Source organism: Thamnophis elegans, chromosome 13, assembly GCF_009769535.1.
Source record: "Thamnophis elegans isolate rThaEle1 chromosome 13, rThaEle1.pri, whole genome shotgun sequence".
Taxonomy (NCBI): Eukaryota; Metazoa; Chordata; class Lepidosauria; order Squamata; family Colubridae; genus Thamnophis; species Thamnophis elegans.
Window position 1 is genome coordinate 26,286,222 of NC_045553.1, and position 22,940 is coordinate 26,309,161.

The window sequence follows — 22,940 nt, forward strand, 5'->3', positions numbered from 1 at the left end:
TAGGGAGGGTCCCTTTGGATTTCTTGCCCCACCCACTATCCTGCTGCAGGCTATGCTGTCTCTTATCTGTCAGTTCCCTAGGGAGCATCTCTTCACCCCATCTCCCAAGATCTTTCCCACATATAATTACAGCACAAAGAGGAAGTGTAGGAAAACAGTGGTTTCCACCCATCGCACTGGCTCATTGGGAAGATGCGCCGGGCAAGAACAAACAAGGTGTCAAACTGGGTCAGCGGAGGGTGTTCATACAAAGGCCCTCCCACCAGCGGTGGGATTCACTTACTTTCCCTACCGGTTCGCAAATGTGAGCACATGCACGGAAGGTTGTGCATTATGTTGGGGAGGGTGGGCGGAGCCTCCGGCTGCCGCTGCTACCACTTCACCCGTACCGGAGAGAACCGCCTGAATACCACCTCTGCCTCCCACCAAAATTAACATGAAAGGCTCGTGGGAAGGGATGAGGAAGCAAGGAATTTACCAGTCGGCGATCACAGTCTGGAACCAACACCTGATCCAACATCGTTGCCAAAGCTGAACAATGGGTTGAAATCCAGACAGGGATTTTTTTGAGAGGTTTCCTTCCAGTCAATTTCAACACAGGAGACTGGCTGTTTAAGGTGCTTTGTGAAAGAGCCCTTAATCCATAGATCCTCAAACTATGGCCCGCGGGCCGGATACGGCCCACCAATGCAAAGTATCTGCCCCGGAGAGTGGTGGGATTCAGCCTCATCCCCTTGTCTCGCCCCTCACTGTGGGCCTTATCTTCCAGCCAGCATTCAATCCAGCTGAGCTTCTGGTGAGTTATTTCACCAGTTGTGCTGTACTTCTCATCCCTCCGCTGCTGCCGAAGATAAGGCCGAAGGGTGCGTGGGAGGGGAGATCTCGCCAGTGTAGACACCTGATCCAGGGCCGGAGGGAGGGGCTGCTGCTGGCTTGTCAAGTAGTGCTTTAAAAGTCTTTTAAAACGCTTTAAAAACAGCCTTTCAGGATGTTTTTCAGAGCCATAGGATCCAGGGCTGGTGGGTGAGTAGGGGAGGGGCAAGTACAGCAAGGGCAAAGGCAAAATGGACTGCTAAATTGGCCACGCCCACCCAGTCACATGACCACCTAGCCACGCCCACCCAGCCAGTCCCCGCCCAACAGTCTGACAGACCGTGAATTGGCCCCGTTTAAAAAGTTTGAAGACCCCTGGCTTAATCGGTGTGCTGAATGTCATCTTCACAAGTAACACGCCGGGGTGGGAACCTACGGGTTTAACAACCAGTTCAAGGTGTGCAAGGTTGGAGACCCCTGCTTTAAAACACTGCTTCATTCTACTAAGGGCTCCTGAGCTCTTTGTTTCTAGAGAGCAAATAGGAGGTTTCTGTTGTTTACCTCGCTTTGGTAGCTTTTCACCTTTTAAGCCTGGCCTCCGGACTAATGAGATTACTTTGTTTATCATCTGTAGAGTATTCTGCGAGGAGGATTAACAGCTGTTGGCATGAAGGGTGCCTGGCCAGCCCAACAGGATTCCTGCGCCATTAGCAGCACTGCAACAGGCAGAAATTAGTTAGCAAAGCCAGCTAATCCGGCCATGAAAATTCAGTGGGTGAGAAATGCTGCCGTTAAAGGACTGTTAGGTTCCAAACTCCTCAGTTTGGTAGAACATAAAGATAAGGTTTCCCCGCGCACGTATGTGTTAATAGTTCCCGACTCTAGGGGGTGGTGCTCATCTCTGTTTCAAAGCCGAAGAGCCAGCACTGTCCGAAGATGTCTCCGTGGTCATGTGGTCGGCATGACTAGACCCCAATGGCGCACGGAACGCTGTTACCCTCCCACCAAAGGTGGTTCCTATTTTTCTACTTGCATTTTTACATGCTTTCGAACTGCTAGGTTGGCAGAAGCTGGGACAAGTAACGGGAGCTCACTCCATTATGCGGCGCTAGGGGCTCGAACCTTTGAACTGCTGATCTTTCTGATCAATAAGCTCAGCACTGAGTGTCCCTTTTCCCAGAACATAGAAGTGGCTTTATAAAATTATTATTATTTGCAAAACCTGGAGGGGTATGGCTTGATTAGTCACATTATATAGCTCAACATACAGGCAGTCCCTCAATTACAACAGTTCATTTGAAGTTATAATGGCACCAAGCATGGGTTCCAGCTGCTGCTTGTGCCAGTTCCCTCAGGGATGTGCTATCTGCACTATGCAGCATGTGCAGTACTAAAAAAGCCAAAAAACCAGATGGTGGCACCGATGGCGCTGCCAAGAGAACTGGTTCAGGGGCGTGGCAGGCCGAATTACTACCTACTCATCCGAACTAGTCCGAACCGGTAGGAAACCACCTCTGAATGGCACTGAAAAAAGTGACTTATGACAGTTTTTCACACTTATGACCGTTGAAGCATGCTCACATAATCAAAATTCAGGCATTTGGCAACTGGCTCATGTTTATGATGTTTGTGATATCCCAGGGTCATGTGATCCCCCTTTGCGACTTTCTGACCAGCAAAGTCAATGGGGGAAGTCAGATTCACTTAACAACCGTGTTACTAACTTAACAACTGCAGTGTTTCACTTAACAATTGTGGCCAGAAAAGTTGTAAAATGGGTCAAAACTCACTTAACAAGTGTCTTGCTTAGCAACAGAAATGTTGGGCTTAATTTTTGTCGTAAGTCAAGGACTGCATGGGTTGCATCTGAAAGATATTTTTGCCCATGGCTGCTTTGTGAACTTATCTGAATCCCTAGATACAATATATATATGTATGGGGGGAAAAAACAATCTTCCACCATTCACAAATGCTGTGTTACATCCCCCATAACTGGCTCTGCTGTACTCACCCATCTGGCAGGAATATCTCCTAAAATTTGCTGATTTGTCATGTTGCAATACAGAAATTTGGTTCGGTTTTGACCTAGGCTTCCCAAGAGCACGAAGCCGACTCCTCGTCCTGATAAAACCCCTTTTATTTAGGTTAAAGGGAATTCCTCTCCAGCAAAGTCCCGGCCAACAGTCTTTCAAAAGATTTCACCACTATAGGCCTTTATCAGGCTTGGAGAGCTGCCAGGCCGATATCTTCCAAACACCAGGCTGTAGCAGCAATTACTTGGCAAGCAGTTAGGAACAGATCTTCACCCTAATGGATTGAACTCATTGTCTCCTGCAAACTCCCCTCCCCTTTCACTCCTCTTTATTCCCTCTGTGAGGGGCCATTCACCGTCCACCTGTGCCTTTACTCCCGAGTCGACCCTTGTTCCTTAGCTGCTCCCTTCTCCTGGCAGCTCTGCGCATGCGCACACTGGGAACAGGGTCTAACTGTTCATCTGCCTCACTGATGTCTGACTCTGAAGGCAGCTGATAACTGCCAGATGGCCCTGGCCCCCTCTCTGCCTCTGACACAGGCCCTCATCAGAGCCTTCCCCAGACTCCAGGACTGGCCCCTGTTCCTCCCCAACTTCCTCACTGTCTGAATCTGCTGCCAGCTCCATTGGCCACTGGCAGGCCACAACAGGTTTATAGCAAACTGCTTATCAAAACGTTATCCAAGAATAGAACTCAAACTTACCCTTAAGGACAAAACTTGGATAGGATCCTATGATGAGTAGTCCTTGATTTATAACCATTCATTTAATGGCTGCTCAAAGTTACGGCAGCACTGAGAAAAAGTGACTTACATCCAGTCCTCGCACTTAGGACATTGCAGAATCCCCATGGTCATGGGATCGAAATTCGGGTGCTTTGCAACCAAGCATGATTGGCAGGATCCCAAGGTCACGTGATCACCATTTTGTGACCTTCCTAACTGGCCTTTGACAAGGGAAGTTCCACAGTAAGGTTCAAATTCTACATCTCTTCATCTTCTTGCTGATATTAGATATGTGTTAATTCGTGTTTGGATAATCATCTGTGTCTGATTTTGGTCTCCTTGCTTCTGTGGCCTTAACTGTTGAATTGGGAGACTTGGCTTTTCCAGTCCTGTTACTCCTTTAAGATTGGCCAGACTTGGAAACCAAAGTTGTGGATACTAAAATTAATTTTATTTTGTTGGAAGAAATGTCCATCTGGGTTCAAGCCCAAGTGGGAAGAAAGACACTGGAAACCATGGAGACTGCTTGGAAAGATGGTTTTAACGATGGACAGGACCACATGGCTTGAGGGCTTTGAACTTGAGCTTTTATTCTGATTGGTTGTCAGACTCCCATGGGGCCATCTGTAGGCTGTCCTGAGTCATAGGCTTGGTTGACACTTGCTGGGTGATGATATAATGAAAGGGCTTTGGGATTCCTATTATGGCTCTGCCTGAAGGAGGTAGATCTTTGTTATGTAGAATAGTCTGACCCAGGCCTTAATGGCCCACTGAGAAATGTGGGGGGGGGGCAGTGGTGGGATTCAACATTTTTTACTACCAGTTCTGTGGGTGTGGCTTGGTGGGTATGGCAGGGGAAAGATACTGTAAAATCTTCATTCCCTCCCCACTCCAGGGGAAAGTTACTGCAAAATCCCCATTTCCTCCCAATCAGCTGAGAATCGGGAAGCAGAGAATAGATAGGGGGTGGCCAGCCAGAGGTGGTATTTACCAGTTCTCCAAACTACTCAAAATTTCCACTACTGGTTTTCCAGAACTGATCAGAAACTGCTGAATACCAGCTCTGGTTGAGGTGGGGGGTGAGTTTCTGCCTCCCTTTTAGGGGAAATATTCTGCCCTTTTAATATTTCCTAAAATATTTCATTCTTCTAGGAGAGGGGTGGGTGCTAACTTCCTACATAGTAAGTAATAGAATTTTGCAAGTTTGAAAGCGCCTCCCCTCTACCTTCCTTTATCTACAGGAGAACTGGAGAGGGTCAAGTCTGCAACGCTTTCCCAAATTACATTTCTGCTCTTGGGATTAGATTTCCCTTATCTGACCATGGCCTTGCTTGTAGCTCTTCCCCCTGTTGCTCAAGATCAGGGGTCAGCAACCTGCAGCTCTGGCGTTGCATGTGGCTCTTTCATCCCTCTACTGTGGCTCCCTGTCGCTCAAAATACGTGTCACAACCACCAATGTGCGACACTCGTCAGCATGCGATTTATTGAGCTTTTCAAACCCCAGTAGCCAACCATGGATAAATTCAAGAAAAGAAAAGTTGCAAAAGAAAACAGAACGTTTAATTTAACTACATATGCTGGTTTTGTGGCCACTCAGGAAATAGTCAAGGAAGGGTTTTGTGGCTCCCGGTGTTTTCTTTTCTGTGGGAAACGGGTCCAAATGGCTCTTTGAGTGTTTAAGGTTGCCGACCCCTGCTCAAGATTATTCTTACAGGAATCTCTTACAAGAGTCACACGTCTCTTTTAATAATTCTTACAAGATTATTCTCCTGGAAATTCTCTGCCTCTATTCCATCTCCGCCATTTTTTAAAAAAATAGCAATAGCAATAGCAGTTAGACTTATATACTGCTTCATAGGGCTTTCAGCCCTCTCTAAGCGGTTTACAGAGTCAGCATATTGCCCCCAACAACAATCCGGGTCCTCATTTTACCCACCTCGGAAAGATGGAAGGCTGAGTCAACCCTGAGCCGGTGAGATTTGAACAGCCGAACTGCAGAACTGCAGTCAGCTGAAGTAGCCTGCAGTGCTGCATTTAACCACTGCGCCACCTCGGCTAAAGAAGAACAACCAACCGAACAAATCCCAAGTATGTCTGTGGGAAAGAGTTGCAAATGGCATTATTTAAGAAGCAATACTGTCTGCATTTTCCTGTTTGCTTGGCAGTTGTGGCAGTCAATGTGTGACAGCATCAGCTCTCCAAAGGTTAAAAGCTAGCTCTTTTTTTGCTCCTTTTCCCCACCCCGAAAACAGCCTTACTAAGACTCCATTTCATTTGGCAAGGCTGGAAATGTGGGTGGACACGCAAACACAGCTCCATCCATACATGTTGCTAATCAAGTTCCACCCTTGGCAAGTGATTAAAATAAATCATAAAGCAATCCATTTGTAAGCACATAGAAGACAATTGGATAATTACAATCAGCCAACAGAGATTACTTCAGGCAAATCACGCTCAACTCGATTTCCTTCTTTGAGAAGGCAGCTGGTTTGGTTGGTAATTAAACTGCAGGAGTTGCCTCTCTCTCTTTTTTGTTATAAAATCGTCAAAAGGCAGGGATTAAAAATAGAATATAAGCAATCAGGCTGTGTGGAATTACAGGTGTTTAGAACCATAAGGCCCTGTACAAGAAGTAAGGTAACAACAAAACTTTGAGAGGCTATGTAAAAAAACAGATTCTACCAAAGACCTAGAAGTAGACTTCATCTTGAGAGCAAAAAATTAGAGGTCAAACTGTAAGTGTGCAGAGAGGAAATAATTCCAGAATTTAAATGCCTCTATGAAGAATAAACGTCAAAGATTTCCACTGTCTGGTTGTCTCTGATTCTAGGGCGCCGGGCACTTCTCAGTTTCTTAGCCAAGGGAGCCAGCATTGTCCAAAGATATTTCTGTGATCATGTGGCCAACATCAGAGGTGGTATTCAGCAGGTTCTGACCAGTTCTGGAGAACTGGTAGTGGAAATTTTGAGTTTATCGGAGAACCGATAAATACCACCTCTGCCTGGCCTCGCCTCCATCTATTCTCTGTCTCCCAAGTCCCAACTGATCAGGCGTAGGGTAGGGTAGGGTAGGGTAGGATAGGGTAGGGTAGGATAGGATAGGATAGGATAGAATAGAATAGAATAGAATAGAATAGAATTCTTTATTGGCCAAGTGTGATAGGACACACAAGGAATTTGCCTTTGATGCTCTCAGTGTACATAAGGAGAATAAAATACATTCATCAAGAATAAAAAGATACAACACTTAGTAATAGTCAAGGTTATTAATAAGCTATCAAATCATACTAGGAAAGGATAAAAACAATATAAATTGAAAGATACAAGCAACATGATTATAGTCATAAATGGGGAGAGATAGATACCAGGAAGGAAGAGAAGAATAGTAATACATTCTTAGTAAATTATTGATAGTATTGTGGGAATTAGTTGTTAAGCAGAGTTATGGAATTCAGGGAAAAACTGTCCTTGTGTCTAGTTGTTCTGGTGTGGAATGCCCTATAGCGTCGTTTTGAGGGTAGAAGTTGAAACAATTGATGTACAGGATGTGAGGGGTCAGTAGATATCTTTACAGCCCTCTTTTTGACTCGTGCAGTGTACAGGTCCTCAATGGAAGGCAGGTTGGTAGCCATTGTTTTTTCTGCAGTTCTAATTATCATCTGTCTTGTTGGGTTGCAGAGCCAAACCAGACAGTTATAGAGATGCAGATGATAGTCTCGTTCATTCCTCTGTAGAATGAATCAGCAGCTCTTTGGGCAGTTTGAGTTTTCTGAGTTGGCACAGAAAGAACATTCTTGGTTGTGCTTTTTTGATGTCATTTTTGATGTTAGGTGTCCATTTTAAGTCTTGAGATATGATAGAACCTAGAAACTTGAAGGTCTCTGCTGTTGATACTGTATTGTTTAGTATTGTAAGAGGGTTCTTCTAAAATCCACCACCATTTCTACAGTTTTGAGGATATTTAGTATCCTAGCAACAGCCTGGAGTAGCAACCACCACAGGGGTTCCTATCAATAGTGTTTTCATTTTATATTTTGTCCATATTATCTTGAGATTCAGAGCTAGGGTCTGACGGAGTAGCTCCTTCGAATACAGATAGTAGAGATACATAGAGTGAAAAGATGATTGGCTGAAGGTGAATTCTGGGGGGGGCACAGGTCTTAGAGTTGCCAAGGTTGGACACCCCTGCTGCAACACATAAAGAAGAGGAGGAACTTTGGCAAATCATTGTTACCATCCTGATTTAACAGATTAACAGAGTTGGAAGGGATTTTGTAGATCATCTAGTCCAATATCCCACCCAAGCAGGAGACCCTACACCATTTCTGAAAGATGACAGTCCAGTCTCTTCTTGAAAGCTTGCAGTGATGAAGCTCCTACAACTTCTGAAGACAACTTTTGTTCCATTGTTTGATTGCTCTGTCAGAAAATTTCTCCTTATTTCTAGGTTGAATCTCTCCTTGATCAGTTTCCATTCATTATTCCTTGTCTGGTCTTCAGGTGCTTTGGAAAATAGCTTGACCCCTTCTTCTCTGTGGCAGCCCCTCAAATATTGGAAGACTACTATCATGTCTCTCCTGGTCCTTCTCTTCACTAGACTAGCTATGCCCAGTTCCTATAACCATTCTTCATATGTTTTAATCTCCAGTCCTCTCATCATCTAGGTTGCTCTTCTCTGCACATTTTCTAGAGTCTCAACATCTTTATAGAGTGGAATTAGTACCTCATTTTCTTCACCCTTCGATGCCTGTCATCTAAGTTTAGCAAATTCAAACTATCGACAGTTACTGTATGTTTTAGTATGGTTAGTTACTGCCAACCAGTTTTTCAGTGTTAATTATCTTCTTGCCATCAGTATTGTAAGTCAAAATATTATAAGATGATGTCTTATATCATGCAAAGCTTTGGTGGGTATTAGATCTTCATGTTGGATCTGGACACATAGAAGGTGCAAACACATCACTTTCACTCACTTCCATATATCCTTTGCGGCAGGCATTACCATCTTCCAAATTAACGCCTTGCTTCTATTGTTTCACTCCCGTGGAATATGCATCAGTGAGATTTATTCCACCCAGTCGTATAAATGTTATCTGCATGCCGAATGCAGCTTTCATAGGTGCAATATTGTGGTTAGTTGCGAAGTTGTGTCTGACCCATTTCGAAACCATGGACAACGTTCCTCCAGGCCTTCCTGTCTTCTACCATCCTCTGATGTCCATTTAAACTCACACCGACTGCTTCAGTGACTTCATCCAGCCACCTCATTCTCTGTTGTCCCCTTCTTCTTTTGCCCTCCATCGTTCCCAGCATTGGGCTCTTCTCCAGAGAATCCTTCCTTCTCATCAGGTGGCCAAAGTATTTGAGTTTCCTCTTCAGGATCTGGCGTTCTAAAGAGCAGTCAGGGTTGATCTCCTCTAGGACTGACAGTTGGATCGCCTTACAGTCCAAGGGACTCGCAGGAGTCTTCTCCAGCACCAGAGTTCAAAGACCTTAATTCTTTGGCGCTCAGCCTTTCATATGGTCCAACTTTCACAGCCATACATTGCAACTGGGAAAACCATAGCCTTGACTAGACACACTTTTATTGTCAGGGTGATGGCTCTGCTTTTTAGTCTGCTGTCTAGATTTAACCAAAGCTGTGGCCTCTGGCAAAATGATATTATTGTTGGTGTTTTTGCACAACGATAACTGTCAAATTGCTGTCTACGTGATAGAAACAGAGTTCCCGTGTTTCTTTCCTAAGAATGTTACACAAACCAGCTAATTCAGCCTTCACAGAAAACTAGATAGGATTCTGTAGCTTACTTCACATGTTTTACATCCTTCGCTGCAAACCATCGCTTGATTATTTTGCCTAGACTTCCAACTGAAAATATTCCTCTTCTTGTAAAGCCTCTGTTTGCTGTCCATTGTTCTCAAAACATCTGCTCTGTGTGTGTGGGGGGGGCACCTGTTCTTCAGGTGGCTCTCAAAATGCATTGATTCAGCCCAGGAACAAACAAATAGCAGTTATGGACTGGTATCATTGCAAAGCTGCCTTGGTGGATTACATTTGAATACCTTCAGAAGCATTCTCCCAGAGAAACATAAGAAAGAGGATACTTATTTTATTATATATGTAACTAGAGAATTGCACTTGCTCAAAATTGGAAATTAAATAAGTTACCAACAGATGAAGAGGTAATAAAAAAAACTAGATTGTGCAGAGATGAATAGATTGACACTAAAAATAAAAGATAAAGAGGAATAGGTGTACTTCAAGTCATGGGGAAGATTTTATAATTGGCGAGAGAAAGGAAGCTAGAAAAGAAAGTATGGAGAAGATACAGAATCCAGACGATGCACTAATAAATGAGAAAGGGGGGGAGAGGGGGAAAACAGAAAATAAAATACTAAATATAGAAGTATATATTCAAAAGCGAGATATAAAGGGGGAAAATAACATAGGATAGATTAGCGAAGGTAAGGGAATAAGAAATGATACTAAACTATACTTGGGTTTGTGGACATACCATCCCAAGAAAACATAAACTGAGATTTGAAAGAGTCACCTATAACAACAGAAAAAGAAAGGGAGAGAGGAGGAGAGAACAAGAGGAAGAGGAGGGAAGGAAGAAAGAGGTAAGGAGAGGAGGATGGAAGGGAGAGGAAGAGAAAGAGAGTGTAGGAAGAGGAAGTGTAGAAGTAGGGGAGTGGTAAGGGAAGAAGGAAGGCGAAGGAGAAGAGGAAGGAAGGAAGTGGAGAAGGGAGGGAGGGAGAAAAGAAAGGGAAAATAAGGTGGGGTTACAACAGGCGGAAGGGATTGTAAATAAAGCAACCCAAACTGTATATTATAACCTATTAAATGGAACAACAAATGTGTAAGAATGACAAATGTAAAGAATAATAATAATTATGTGAATGTATGTAATAGAATAAGAAATAAAAAAAAACTTTGAGGGAAAAAAGAAGAAGCAGTGGATGCAGGATTACAGGCAGTTGTCTTTTCATATGTCTCCTACCTCCCCATTACTTCAGCCTACAACAGTGGTGGGTTTCAAAAAAATTTCGAACCTACTCTGTGGGTGTGGCCTCCTTTGTGGGAGTGGCTTGTCAGCCATGTGACCTGGTGGGAGTGGCTTGCCGGCCATGTGTTTTCTTTCTCTCCCCCCCTCTCTCTCTTTCCTTCTTTTTGTCTCTCTGTCCCTTTTTCCTTTTTTTCTTTCATCTCTCTCTCACTTTTTCTTTCTTTTTTTCTTTTTTTCTTTTTTTTTTCTTTCTTCCTTTCTTTCTCTTTCTCTCTCTGTGTGAGTCAGTCTGTCTGTTTCTCTCTTTGTGTGTGTGTGTGTGTGAGTGGTGGGTTTCAAAAATTTTTGGAACCTCTTCTGTAGGTGTAGCCTGCTTTCCGGGTCCACTGGTGGAACCTCTTCTAACCGGTTCGGTAGAGTTGACGAACCGGTTCTACCGAACTGGTGCGAACTGGTAGGAACCCACCTCTGGCCTACAAGAACTGAATGCGCTGAGTTACTGTCTTTTTGAATTTAACTTCTTAACTGAATTAGAATTATCTTTCAAATTCAACCCAAGAAAGTCTCCAGGTTCACCAGCCCCTATGAATTTTCCAGAAGGGAAAAACACTAATGTTGGAGAAAGGGTGCCCCATATGGTTATTCACCTCTGCACTATTCCCAAGATGCAGTGCAAATATGCATTGGGAATTATTATTTTTTATACAGTTTCCCATTTTTCTCTAGCCATTAACTCTTCTATGCAATAACTTTCAATGGAAAGCATGTAACCCCAAAAGAAAACAGATTGGGAAGGAGGAAGGAGAGAAGTATAAGAAGGAAGAAGTTGCTTTCTTTATTTTAGTGGAGACATGAGTCAAGACCACCATATGCAGACTTCCCCCTCCCCATCCTTTTGATTTCAGAGTCTCCCCAAGAATGAGAAAAAAAATGGTGCCAGGAATACTGTTTTCTTCACATAAATATGTGTGAACCTTCAGCATCCACTTGTCAAAAAGGATGTGTCAACTCTGCATCCTCTCCCCATAGTGTGTGGCACAACTATGAAGCCAACTTCATAGTTGTGCCACACACTATGGGGAGAGGATGAGGGGGGGGGACGCTAGAACATCTTGTAGACAAAATAAAGAGCTCTTCCGTGGGAACCAAGGTCAACCTAACAGGTGACAGTTGGAGGAGCAGCAGAAGTGATCGAGGGAGCCCACCACCTGCTTTGATTGGACAATGTGACCTATCTGACACCTGGGGAGGGAAACCTTTGCTCTTTTAATTATGTGGTAACCACAGGAAATTTTTAGAATTGGTTTTCACTAGCTGTACCAATACAATGCATCCAATAAACATGTTCTTTGAGGAACGTTCTTGCCCTGGGAGTTCTGATTTCTTTGAATAGCAATAGCAATAGCAGTTTGATTTATATACCGCTTCATAGGGCTTTCAGCCCTCTCTAAGCGGTTTACAGAGTCAGCATATCGCCCCCAACAACAATCCGGGTCCTCATTTTACCCACCTCGGAAGGATGGAAGGCTGAGTCAACCCTGAGCCGGTGAGATTTGAACAGCCGAACTGCAGAACTGCAGTCAGCTGAAGTAGCCTGCAGTGTTGCATTTAACCACTGTGCCACCTCGGCCCAGTGGTTATGTGAATACGTTACTCAGGATGCTGACAGGATGGTTTAGGCCTTGCATGTATTAATCCTCCAGAAGCAACTTGATCCAGCATTGGTTGTTTTTTCTGATCGCTTCCCCGCCTTGTCCTGGTTGTGTGATAGACTGCGCCTACCAAGGAGAGGAGATCAGATGGACCACAGTGAGGCAGGCATTTTCCCAGGACAGAAGGTGCACATTCCAGAGAGGATGTGATAGATAAAAGGAGGAGGTGATGTGATGGACTACAGTGAACTGGCCATTTTCCATTGTGTGGGTAGGTCAAGAGGTAGTACAACCTAGAGTTGGATTAGAAACAGAGGAAGAACAACTAAGATAATTAGAGGGCTGGAGGCTAAAGCAGATGATGAACAGTTACAGGAACTGGGCATGGCTAATCTAGTGAAGAGAAGGACCAGGGGAGACATGATATCAGTGTTCTAATATTTGGAGGGCTGCCACAGAGAGGAGGTGATTTTCCAAAGCACCTGAAGGCTAGACAAGGAATCATGGATGGAAACTGACCAAGGAGAGATTCAACCTGGAAATAAGGGGAAATTTTCTGACAGTGAGAGCAATCAACCCATGGAACAGAAGTTGCCTTTGAAAGTTGTGGGAGCTTCATCCCTGGAGGCTTTCAAGAAGAGACTGGACTGTCATCTGTCAGAAATGGTGTACGGTCTCCTGCTTGGGTGGGGGTTTAGGCTAGATGACATACAAGGTCCCTTCCAACTCTTTTGCTCTGTTAAATACAATCTCCTGGTTTATAGGCCAGCATCTTCACCCTTATATCTATTATAGAGATTTAAGATAGCCAGTCCCTAAAATCTCTGGAGGTAGATCCATCAAGGATACAGTAGTATAGGTTTAATCTGGCAAGATTCTGTCTGTATGGTATGAACAAAGAAAGAACTGAACTGTGGCTCGATTGTTCTAGGCCAAACTTTGTGACCAAATTCCGTGACAGTTTCCCCTTCACGCAGCTGGAGTTGGCATGGCATGGTGGATGGCCAATTTGACACCCCTGTAATCTAAGTCGTTCTTTGGCCTGGGACTGACAGGTTGATGCAAATCTTAACTGGATAACCCTTTCTTCACTGTGTCAACTGCAGGAGCCAAATTGGTTGGATCATGGAGCTGTTGTCCACCCCACACAGCATCGAGATCAACAATATCACCTGTGACTCCTTTCGAATTTCTTGGTCCATGGATGTTGGAGACCTGGATAGGGTTACCCACTACTTCATTGATTTGAACAAGAAGGAAAATAAAAGCTCCAACAAGTTCAAACACCGGGTGAGTCTCTAGAGTGGTGTAAATGTTGGTGTGCGGAGTAGGGCAGAAATCATTATAACATCTTGTCTCTCCTTGAGCGTTCTTTTGCTTCATGATTATAATTTTTTTAAAATTCCTGTTGGATCATGCTGGTGGAAGTCCTTCTTAGAAGCAGCCCCCACCAGTTAGGATCCTTCCAACTTGGTCTCTGTTGGACTGCAACTCTGGTGGACGAAGCTGTCCCCATTTCCCTAAAATTGTCATTGTTGCATTTTCAGCACTACATGCATGCATCCTTCTCCTCCACAGCCCAATACAAAGGATAGCTGCCTTCATAATCTGACCAACATAGCCACAAGTTTATTTATTATTGTGATGTTCTGAAAAGGCTTGAAACTGTACACCCAAACATCTGAATAGCATTTGGATAAAGGGTAAGCAATGTAACCTACCTGTATTTTTCAGATTATAAGATGCACCTAAATTTACAGGAGGAAAACAAAAAAAATAGTTTTTGGCCTCCATGCATTTCATTTTTCCCCCCCCCCCCCCCCCCCCGGCCCCCAGATGCACTCTGCTGTGCTCCGCATGGCCTGTTTTCACCAAAAACACCTATTTTTGGACTGCAGTGTGCTTCTGGGTGCCTAGGCGGGCAAGAATGCAATGCGCAGAGGGCTTGGGAGCTCAAAACCGGGACCATTTTTGGCTAAAATGGGCCTTGAGGATCACTGCAGAGTGCTTTTGGGGGCAGGGGAGGGTGAAAATGTGACGTGTGGAGTGTTTGGGAGGCCAAAAATGCCCATATTCAGTCTATAAGACACACCTAAATTTTCACCCACTTTTAGGGGGCGAAAAGGTGCATAAGATGAACCTATGCTGCGAAAAATATGGTAATTCCTCTTTGGAAGCCCCCATGAGCATTACTATACTATGTCCTTAAGGTGGTTATTATTAGCGATTCTTCCAGCCCAGGGAACCACGGGAATTGTAGTTTCTAAACCAAGCTAGAGTTTGATGAGATCGAATTCTCTCATTATTCGGGCTGATGGCAATTAGAATTCCACACTTGTATTGCGCAGCTTGCCTGAAAATAAATCTGGTAAAAAAAATCCTTTATAGTCCACAATGTTCTCTGGAAATTTGTCAGCAACTCTTAAAAAGCAGGGGGAGAGAAAAACAAGATCTGTTAAACTTTGACTTATTGGAAACTTGTGCTTGAAATCAGGCTGTATCTGATTTCCAGAATTTTTCATTCAGTTCTGGAATGATAAGATCCAAGCCTTCACCTGAACGACGTTTCCCAGAGTGTAGGGTGCTAGGAATTCCTAGATCTCTTACCCCGATTGGTCTCAGGCATAGCAGATCTCTTCCCCCGACTGAAGTTGGCTGATCCCGGAGGCTAACTTTGGTTACAGTACCTGCTGGAAAAGGAAACTTTCTCCGATCCTGAACAAAGATGTAGAATTATACAGGTAGTCCTCGACTTAATTCCTGTTCTGACTCAGCCTTAGCAAAAACAAGAAACAGGCACCTTGTCATAAAAACCCCTCTTTATTTACCTCTTGTGAATTAATTGCATTCACCCACCCAAAAGTCCAGGCAAAAGTCCTGCAAGGAGTTAACTGCAGCGACCTTATCAGTTCCTTGTGATAACTGCAAGGCCGTGAGCTCCCAACAAAAGGCTGAAAATTAAGTTCTGGCAAGCAGTCTTTGTTGCACGAAACACAATGGGCAAAATCTTCAGAAATACGAACTGTTGTCTCCTACGACAACCACTCCCCTTTCCTTCTATTTATTCCGCAGCCAAGGAGGGGCCCTTCAGCATACATGTTTGCTGTGCTTCCTGAGTCGACTCCTTGTCCTCCGTTGTTCTCCTCTCCTAACTGCTCTGGGACCAGCTGTTCTTCCTCCTCACTCATCTCAGCCTCCAAAGGCAGGTGCCTCTCCGGTGGCTGAGAAATGTTGGATGGCCTTGGCTCTATCTCTGTGTCTGACGCTGAGCAACCATCAGAGCATTCCCCAGGCTCCAGAACTGCCCCAAGTTCCTCCCCAAGTTCCTCATCATCCAAGTCTGCCGTCAGCTCCTCTGGCAGCTGGCGGGCCACAACACCACCTTTCATTTAATAACTCTTCGAACTTATAGACACTCATAAAAGTGATCAGAATTTGGGCACTTGGCAACTGGGATGTATTGATGATAGTTGAAACATTCTGGGATCAGGTGGCCACCATTTTTGACTTGAGCAAAGTCAAGGAGGGGGGGGGAAATCCAGCTTTGCTTAATGACTCTGTGTTTCACTTAACAATTGCAGCCATTTATTTTCCAACCATGACAAAACAGTCATAACTTTGATTGCTTTACTGCCACCTTGTTCAGCGATGGAAATTCTCATCCCAATAATGGTCGTTAAGTCGAGGACGTCCTGTAAAAACAATTTCAAAACATAGCCAAAGGGCCAGTCAAATAGCTGGAAGATGGCAATATTCGGACCTATTAGAAATGTTGCTCACATTTTCTCCCTTCGAAATGGAGCCACTAATTTGGATGCTTCTGAGTATGGTTAGTTGCTATGGAAATGCAGTTTCGCATTTAACTATTTCCCCCCTCCCCTCCTGCAGTTAGATGGTTTCCTCTGGGTTTTTTTTCTGGGCTCCTTCTGTGTATGCTGTTGCCACAGAAACAATGCTGCAGAGGAATATTAAAACCCGTTGTTCTCTCTTAAAAGCAGTGTTCCCTCAAGTGTTCCTTCTCGTGTTTGATCTGCCTGCCCACTTCAGAAAAGTTCATTTTTAAAAAACAAATCATAGTAGAGCACGGGTGTCAAACTCAAGGCTCATGGGCCAAATTCAGCACATGGGGTGCTTAAATCTGGCCTGCGGTGCCTGGAAAATGCAAAGGACCGGCCAATGGTGCCTCTGACCACCAAAATGGGGCATGGAGGAAGGGGGGCTGCATGAGTCTCCCCCATGCCCCATTTTAGGCCTGGATGGCTAAACCAGGGCACGGGTATTCATTAGGATGCCCTAATGAAATCATGAGCCTCGAGCCAAGCTTCAAAAGAAATCCAGTTATTTATTAGCAGCTTCATGTTGGCACATTCCCAAGTAAAACCAGCTGTGACCTCATGTAATTTAGGGCCCCAATCATGACCCTATTTCCCCCCTCTCCCCCCAGGATGTGTCACCAATCACATTCACCAATGGGGCAATTTCTCAGTTGTAGAGATCACTCCTCTCTGGCCGCTTCAAGTAACCCTGGGATACAGCCTTGAGAGGGATAAGTCTGGAATGTGCACCTGTCTTTTGCTGCCATGCAGTTTCATTGGTTTCCCATCACTCCTTTCCTAGGGCAACTCGAGAGCAAGACAGGAATGCTTTGCGAGTTGACAATGGTGGTGGGGGTGGCTTTGTGGGGATCTCCCCTGCCCCATTTTGGCATATACATACATACATACATACATACATACATACATACATACATACATACATACGTACGTACGTACGTACGTACGTATATATATATATGACTTCTAAGTGGAACCTTTCCCTTTGCTACTCTAGTTAACTGTTCGTAGGAATTTTCTTTTATTTTCTTTCGTATGGATGTGATTTAAACTTTTGCGGTAGAGATTTAGCTCTTCAGCAGAATTTATGGGATTTAGGTTAGATCCTGGGAACTGGTGAGGATGAAATAATGCATCAGTAAGAATTGGGGGGTGGGCATTTGGAAGTTAATGATTTGAACAAATCACTGAATACAGCACTCATATGATGTCAAATGTTCATGTTATCTTCTAATAGGACACAATAAAAGGTGAACTTATCACTCATTTTTTAACATCATCCAACCTGGTGGTAAGTGGGGCATAGAAAATATAATGCCATAAAAATATTTTATGGGAACATGTTATCTTATTCACGAAAAATAATTGATGGCAATAAATATTGCTCTGCTCGGCAGTCACAAATTTCACTTAGTAATATGGTAATCCTCCAATTCTTTTAATTTCTCCACTGCTTTCAGTCTGTGAGTAAGTCAAACAAAGGTCCCTGCTACCAATTCTCAAACAAAAGCAATAATGTTCTACAGGTAGTACTCCACTTACAACAGTTCATTTAGTGACCATTCAAATTACAACGGCATTGAAAAAAGTGACTTATAACCATTTTTCCACACTTAACAACCGTTGCAACATCACGTGATTTATATTCAGATGCTTGACAACTGACTCACATTTATGATGATTTGCAATGTCCCGGGGTCACATGATCCCCCTTTGCGACCTTCAGACAAGCAAAGTCAGTGGGGAAGCCAGATTCACTTAACGACTGTGTTACTAATTTAACAACTTGCAGTGATTCACTTAACAAACATGGTGAGAAAAGTCGTAAAATGGGGCAAAACTCACTTAACAAATGTCTCACTTAGCAACATTGATTTTGGGCTCAGTTGTAGTCATAAATTGAGGTCTACTTGTATTTACATCATGTGAGAGAGGCAGCTTCATCAGTGCAGTGAAGAAGGGACCAGCGTAGAGGATCAAGGAGCAACTCCAAAAAAATTTGAAAACCCTTTTAAAATTAAACTAGCTGATACCCCAACACTGCGCGGGTATTTATTTATCCCAGTCCTCCTTCCATGAATGAATGTCTAATTTCTAATGTTGGATTTTCCCTCTTACCAGAGGGAGCCCACTTGTGGAGTACTGTGAAGCCATTACCATGGCAACTCCACAGCACCGTACAGTAGAAGCCATTTTAAGGCAGTACGGTAGAAGCCATGTTAAGGCACAGCAGGCTGTATCTTAACTGAACAAATACCCTGAGGGGTGTTAGGGGTGTCCTACCCCCACAGTATTTGTTTCCAGAGAGTAAGTCATGTGTGTACCAAGTTTGATTGAAATTGCTCCTAGCGTTCCAGAGTTATGCTGGAACACACACACACACACACACACACACACACACACACACACACACACTCTGCGATAGATAGACAGACAGATAGACAGATAGACATAGATAGATATAGATATAGAGATATAGATATAGAGATAGAGATATAGAGATAGAGATAGAGATAGATATTTGCACCACCGAATACCTATACATGTTTTTGGTTAATTTAAGACAGCAATTTCTAATTAATCTAATTCTCTTAAATGTGTATCTTACTGACAATTATAGTAGCAGTAGATGCCAGATTAGAGACGATGAGTGAAGACACTTAACCAGTCAAAATAATCTACTAAAAGGATGCAAAACTGATATAGTGTTTTCAGAAGGACTGACCCAAACAGGATGTTTTTCTTTCTGCCTCATCCAAAAAGAGGAAGATTTCAGGACAGTGCTTATTAAGTCCCACATCCATATAACCTTAAAAGCAAACTTTGCTTTTAGAGAAATTTAAGAGATGCTTAGATTGAACTGAAGGTAATGGAACTTGGCTTATGAGTCAGCTTCCTACTAAATGGAATCTACTTTCAACCAACTAATTTTTAAGCATCCTTTGTATGACTAACCTTTTGCAACACCCCCCAATTGATGGATACTTCAAATGGAAGGTGTTTTTTTTAATGGAACAATTTGTCCAGGAGCAAAAAATAATAATAATGGAAAGGTATGGCATTGCATGTTGGTAAAAGCTGCATAAATATTTACAAAGGCATACATAATATAGGTGTTAGTCACAAAACAGAGTGGGAGAACTTACTTTCTCCAGTATCTGGACACTCATTTTGTGGGGAGAGGACATTTCACTGAAATGTAAGAATGAGGTAAAATAAGATAGGAAACCTGGTTGGGTCCCTAAAACTATGTTTATGCATTGGGCATACACCAGGAACTCTAATTCTACAGTATAAAATGTGATTGGACACTGGATCCTTTTTTTGATAGGATTTTTTTAAAGTAGTAACCAAGAGTTCTTAACTAGATTCTTTCTAAACTAGACTCTTCAAAGCCATGATCTGTAGTAATTCAAATGATGATTTGCACTCATGCATGGAAGTCATCCGGACCCATAGAATGCAATGCCAACTGGTTCTAGAGTCCGACTTTTGCATTTAATTGTATCCAGCTGTGGGTTTCACATTTTGTTACCACTGTTGCGCCCTGCGTGTGCCCGCTTTACGGGTGCATGAACCCCTTCCGTCCATGTGCCCGGCCTTCTGCGCATGCACTTTGCTCACACGCGCACCTTCTGCACATGCACCCTGCCTCAAAAACATGCCTAAATGAGATAGCATAGAGCTGGGGTGAATGGGTGGGCCTACCCACGATTTCCGCTACCGTTTCAGGCGAACCGGTCCGAACTGGCTGAATACCACCTCTGATTATATCCATTGCTCTTGGAGCCACCAAGTTCATTGCCATTTAGCTGAACGTTCCTCAAAATGACATCTGAATTAAGAAGAAGAGATTCTTTTTTGGACATTCTCTTCAACCAGTTTCCAAGTGCTCTTTAATCAATTGCAATTGCATGAACATATGCAAGCACTCAAGATTTATAACGGAGGATGAGTTTCTTTTTGTGTAAGGTAACACATTATTCATTCTAATGCACAACCCCTAAGGACAAGGGATGGAATGTGTGAATGTAGTTTTGCTCAATCTATCAATCCTGTCAACTCTGAAGCTGGCCTGACTGAGGCCATCTTGGAGGCTTCAGTGTTACCATAATGGTGCTGAGGGATGGGGAGGGGGGGGATAGAGATAGCTGGAGTTTTGTAGCCAAAACAAAATAGTTTCCCCCTGAGAACCAAGGTCATTCCCACAGGAAGCTGGAAGGAGAAGACTATGGGTGTATTACTTGGAACCCTGACACCTGCATCTTCAGTTGTCTAGGGGAGGGGGGCACAAGGTAAGTGATAAACCTTTATATCTATAGATTTTATAGTAAATTGTAATCATCCCAGAATGCCTATTAAATAAACAGGTATCCTTGGAAAAAGTGATCTTTTTTGTTTCAATCATGGGATCCAGGTCACTCAACAAAGTGATAGAGGGGATGCAAACTACAAGAGGTTGAAAATTGCTATTTTAGGTGACACTGTCAAGTTCTGGTGGCAAGTTTTCTCAATCTTCACATCTTTTAAGATGTGTGGCTGGTCAATTCTAGGAGTTGAAATCCACACATCATAAAGTTGCCAAGGTTGATAAACATTGCCCTGGAGTCTGTGGAGATTATCCGTGATTCAGGTCATAGTTTCAAAGGTGCTTTTTTCTTCAAAAGATGGTGAGTGTTTTTTCAAAATTTATGGACTTAAAAATCCATCTCTGTTCAAATTGAATACCCCTCCCTCAACAGAAGGGCAGGAATAGGACACCCTCTATCTCCATTCTATAACACAGTCCTTTCAGAGCCGTGGTGGCGCAATGGTTAGAGTGCAGTACCGCAGGCTACTTCTGCTGACTGCCGGCTGCCTGCAATTTGCCAGTTCAAATCTCACCAGGCTCAAGGTTGACTCAGCCTTTCGTCCTTCCAAGGTGGGTAAAATGAGGACCCAGATTGTTGGGGGCAGGAGGTCAACTCTGTAAACCGCTTAGAGAGGGCTGAAAACAATGTGAAGCGGTATATAAGTCTAAGTGCTATTGCTATTCAGCAGTACCAAGGAGGTTCTACAACCAATTGCATCCTGATTCAGGTGACTCCGAGGGCACAATAAAGCCGCCATAGTGGCCTCAAGAGCTCTCACATAGAGTTCTAATGACCACATGACTGCAAAGAAATACAATCTTTTCATTACCCCCCCCCCCCTTATATCAGAACCCATCTTTCCATCCCTCCCCCCATCCAATCCTCAACAGTCAGTCCTATCCTTCCATCCTCCTGCCATCAGAATGGATGAAGCTTCTTGGATGAGAAGCGAAACATTTTCTTCCTCCTCCTCAAGAAAAACAACAACAGTTGGGTTGCCTTTGAAGAAAAAAAGCACCTTTGAGATACTGGCCTATAGGATGCCGAGGAGACCCACCAGGTATAACCACAGGTCTGCATTAACTAAGACTGCTCCAAGTAACATGGTTTGGAATACTCTGAAATCTGGCCAACTGCATTGTCTAGAGTTTCCTTGAGAGAGAAGCAGATGGGGAAACGATCAAATCTTAAGAAATGGAATGATTTCTATAATGGTCATGTCGCTTTTTTCAGCGTGATTATAACTTCAAATGAACTGTTGTAAGTTGAGAGCTACCTATATGTTGATCTATATAATATAGCAGTAGACTTATATACCGCTTCATAGGCCTTTCAGGCCTCTCTAAGCGGTTTACAGAGAGTCAGCATATTGCCCCCAACAATCTGGGTCCTCATTTTACCCACCTCGGAAGGATGGAAGGCTGAGTCAACCCTGAGCCGGTGAGATTTGAACCGCTGACCTGCTGATCTAGCAGTAGCCTGCAGTGCTGCATTTAACCACTGCGCCACCTTGGCTCAGTGGTTAAATGTGAATAATCAAGCCATACCCCTCCAGATTTTGCAAATAATAATAATTTTACAAAGCCACTTCTATGTTCTAGGAGAAGGGACACAGTGGCTCAGTGGCTAAGTCACTGAGCTTATCGATCAGAAATAGCGGCAGTTTGGTGGTTTGAATCCCTAGTGCCGCATAACGGAGTGAGGTCCGGTTACTTGTCCCAGCTTCTTCCAACCTAGCAGTTCGAAATCACTAAAAATGCAAGTAGAAAATTAGAAATCACATTTGGTGGTAAGGTAACAGCATTCTGTGCACCTTCGGTATTTAATCATGCCGGCAACATAACCACAGAGACGTCTTCAGACAGCGCTGGCTCTTCAGCTTTGAAATGGAGATGAGCACTACCCCCTAGAGTCAGGAATGACTAGCACATATGTGCAGGGGAACCTTTACGTTTACCTTAGTGCAAGCTTCCTTTGGTTTCATGGTGCTAAAGGTTCAGCACAGCCTTTTTAATGTTTGCGACATTAATGTCACCCTCCTTCCAGTTTCATCCATTTCAATATCCTTCTAATATACTCTAGTTTCAAGGACATCTGCTTGGAGTAAAGTGCAAAGAGAAGGAGTAGCAGAACCTGGGGGTGGAGTTAAAAGAGGGATCAGCCTAGAATCCCTACGTGGTCACAAGTGGACTAAGTCCAATCACCATTAAGTTATATTGACCCTTATCTAACTCCAAGCAGGTGTCAACTATGAACTGAGAACATCCCCTTGTATAGGCAAGAGTAGCAATAAAACAGTTTAATTGGACTTTCATGTATGGATCTGATCTTTCACTCCTGACAAAGAGGGAGCAAGTGAATGTCAGATTGTACAATCGTATATGATGCGAGTTATTTCATTCTGGTCACAAAGTGGTGGTATCATGACATTTGCGATGACATTGTGGCGTGTCACTGATATCTATGCTGGTTTCTCTAGAACAGGGCAGGGGTGAATTCCGGCAGTCACTACTGCTGGTTCGCT

General features: G+C 43.6%; 1 protein-coding gene across 1 annotated transcript in view; it reads left to right on the top strand.

The window, feature by feature from the left end:
- The window catches only part of PHYHIP (phytanoyl-CoA 2-hydroxylase interacting protein), a 59,579-nt gene that overhangs the window by 30,313 nt on the left and 6,326 nt on the right, over positions 1-22,940 (top strand). The window contains 1 exon segment of the mRNA XM_032229855.1: positions 13,338-13,521. Within this exon segment, the coding sequence (XP_032085746.1) occupies positions 13,357-13,521 (165 nt within the window). The 5' untranslated portion in view covers positions 13,338-13,356.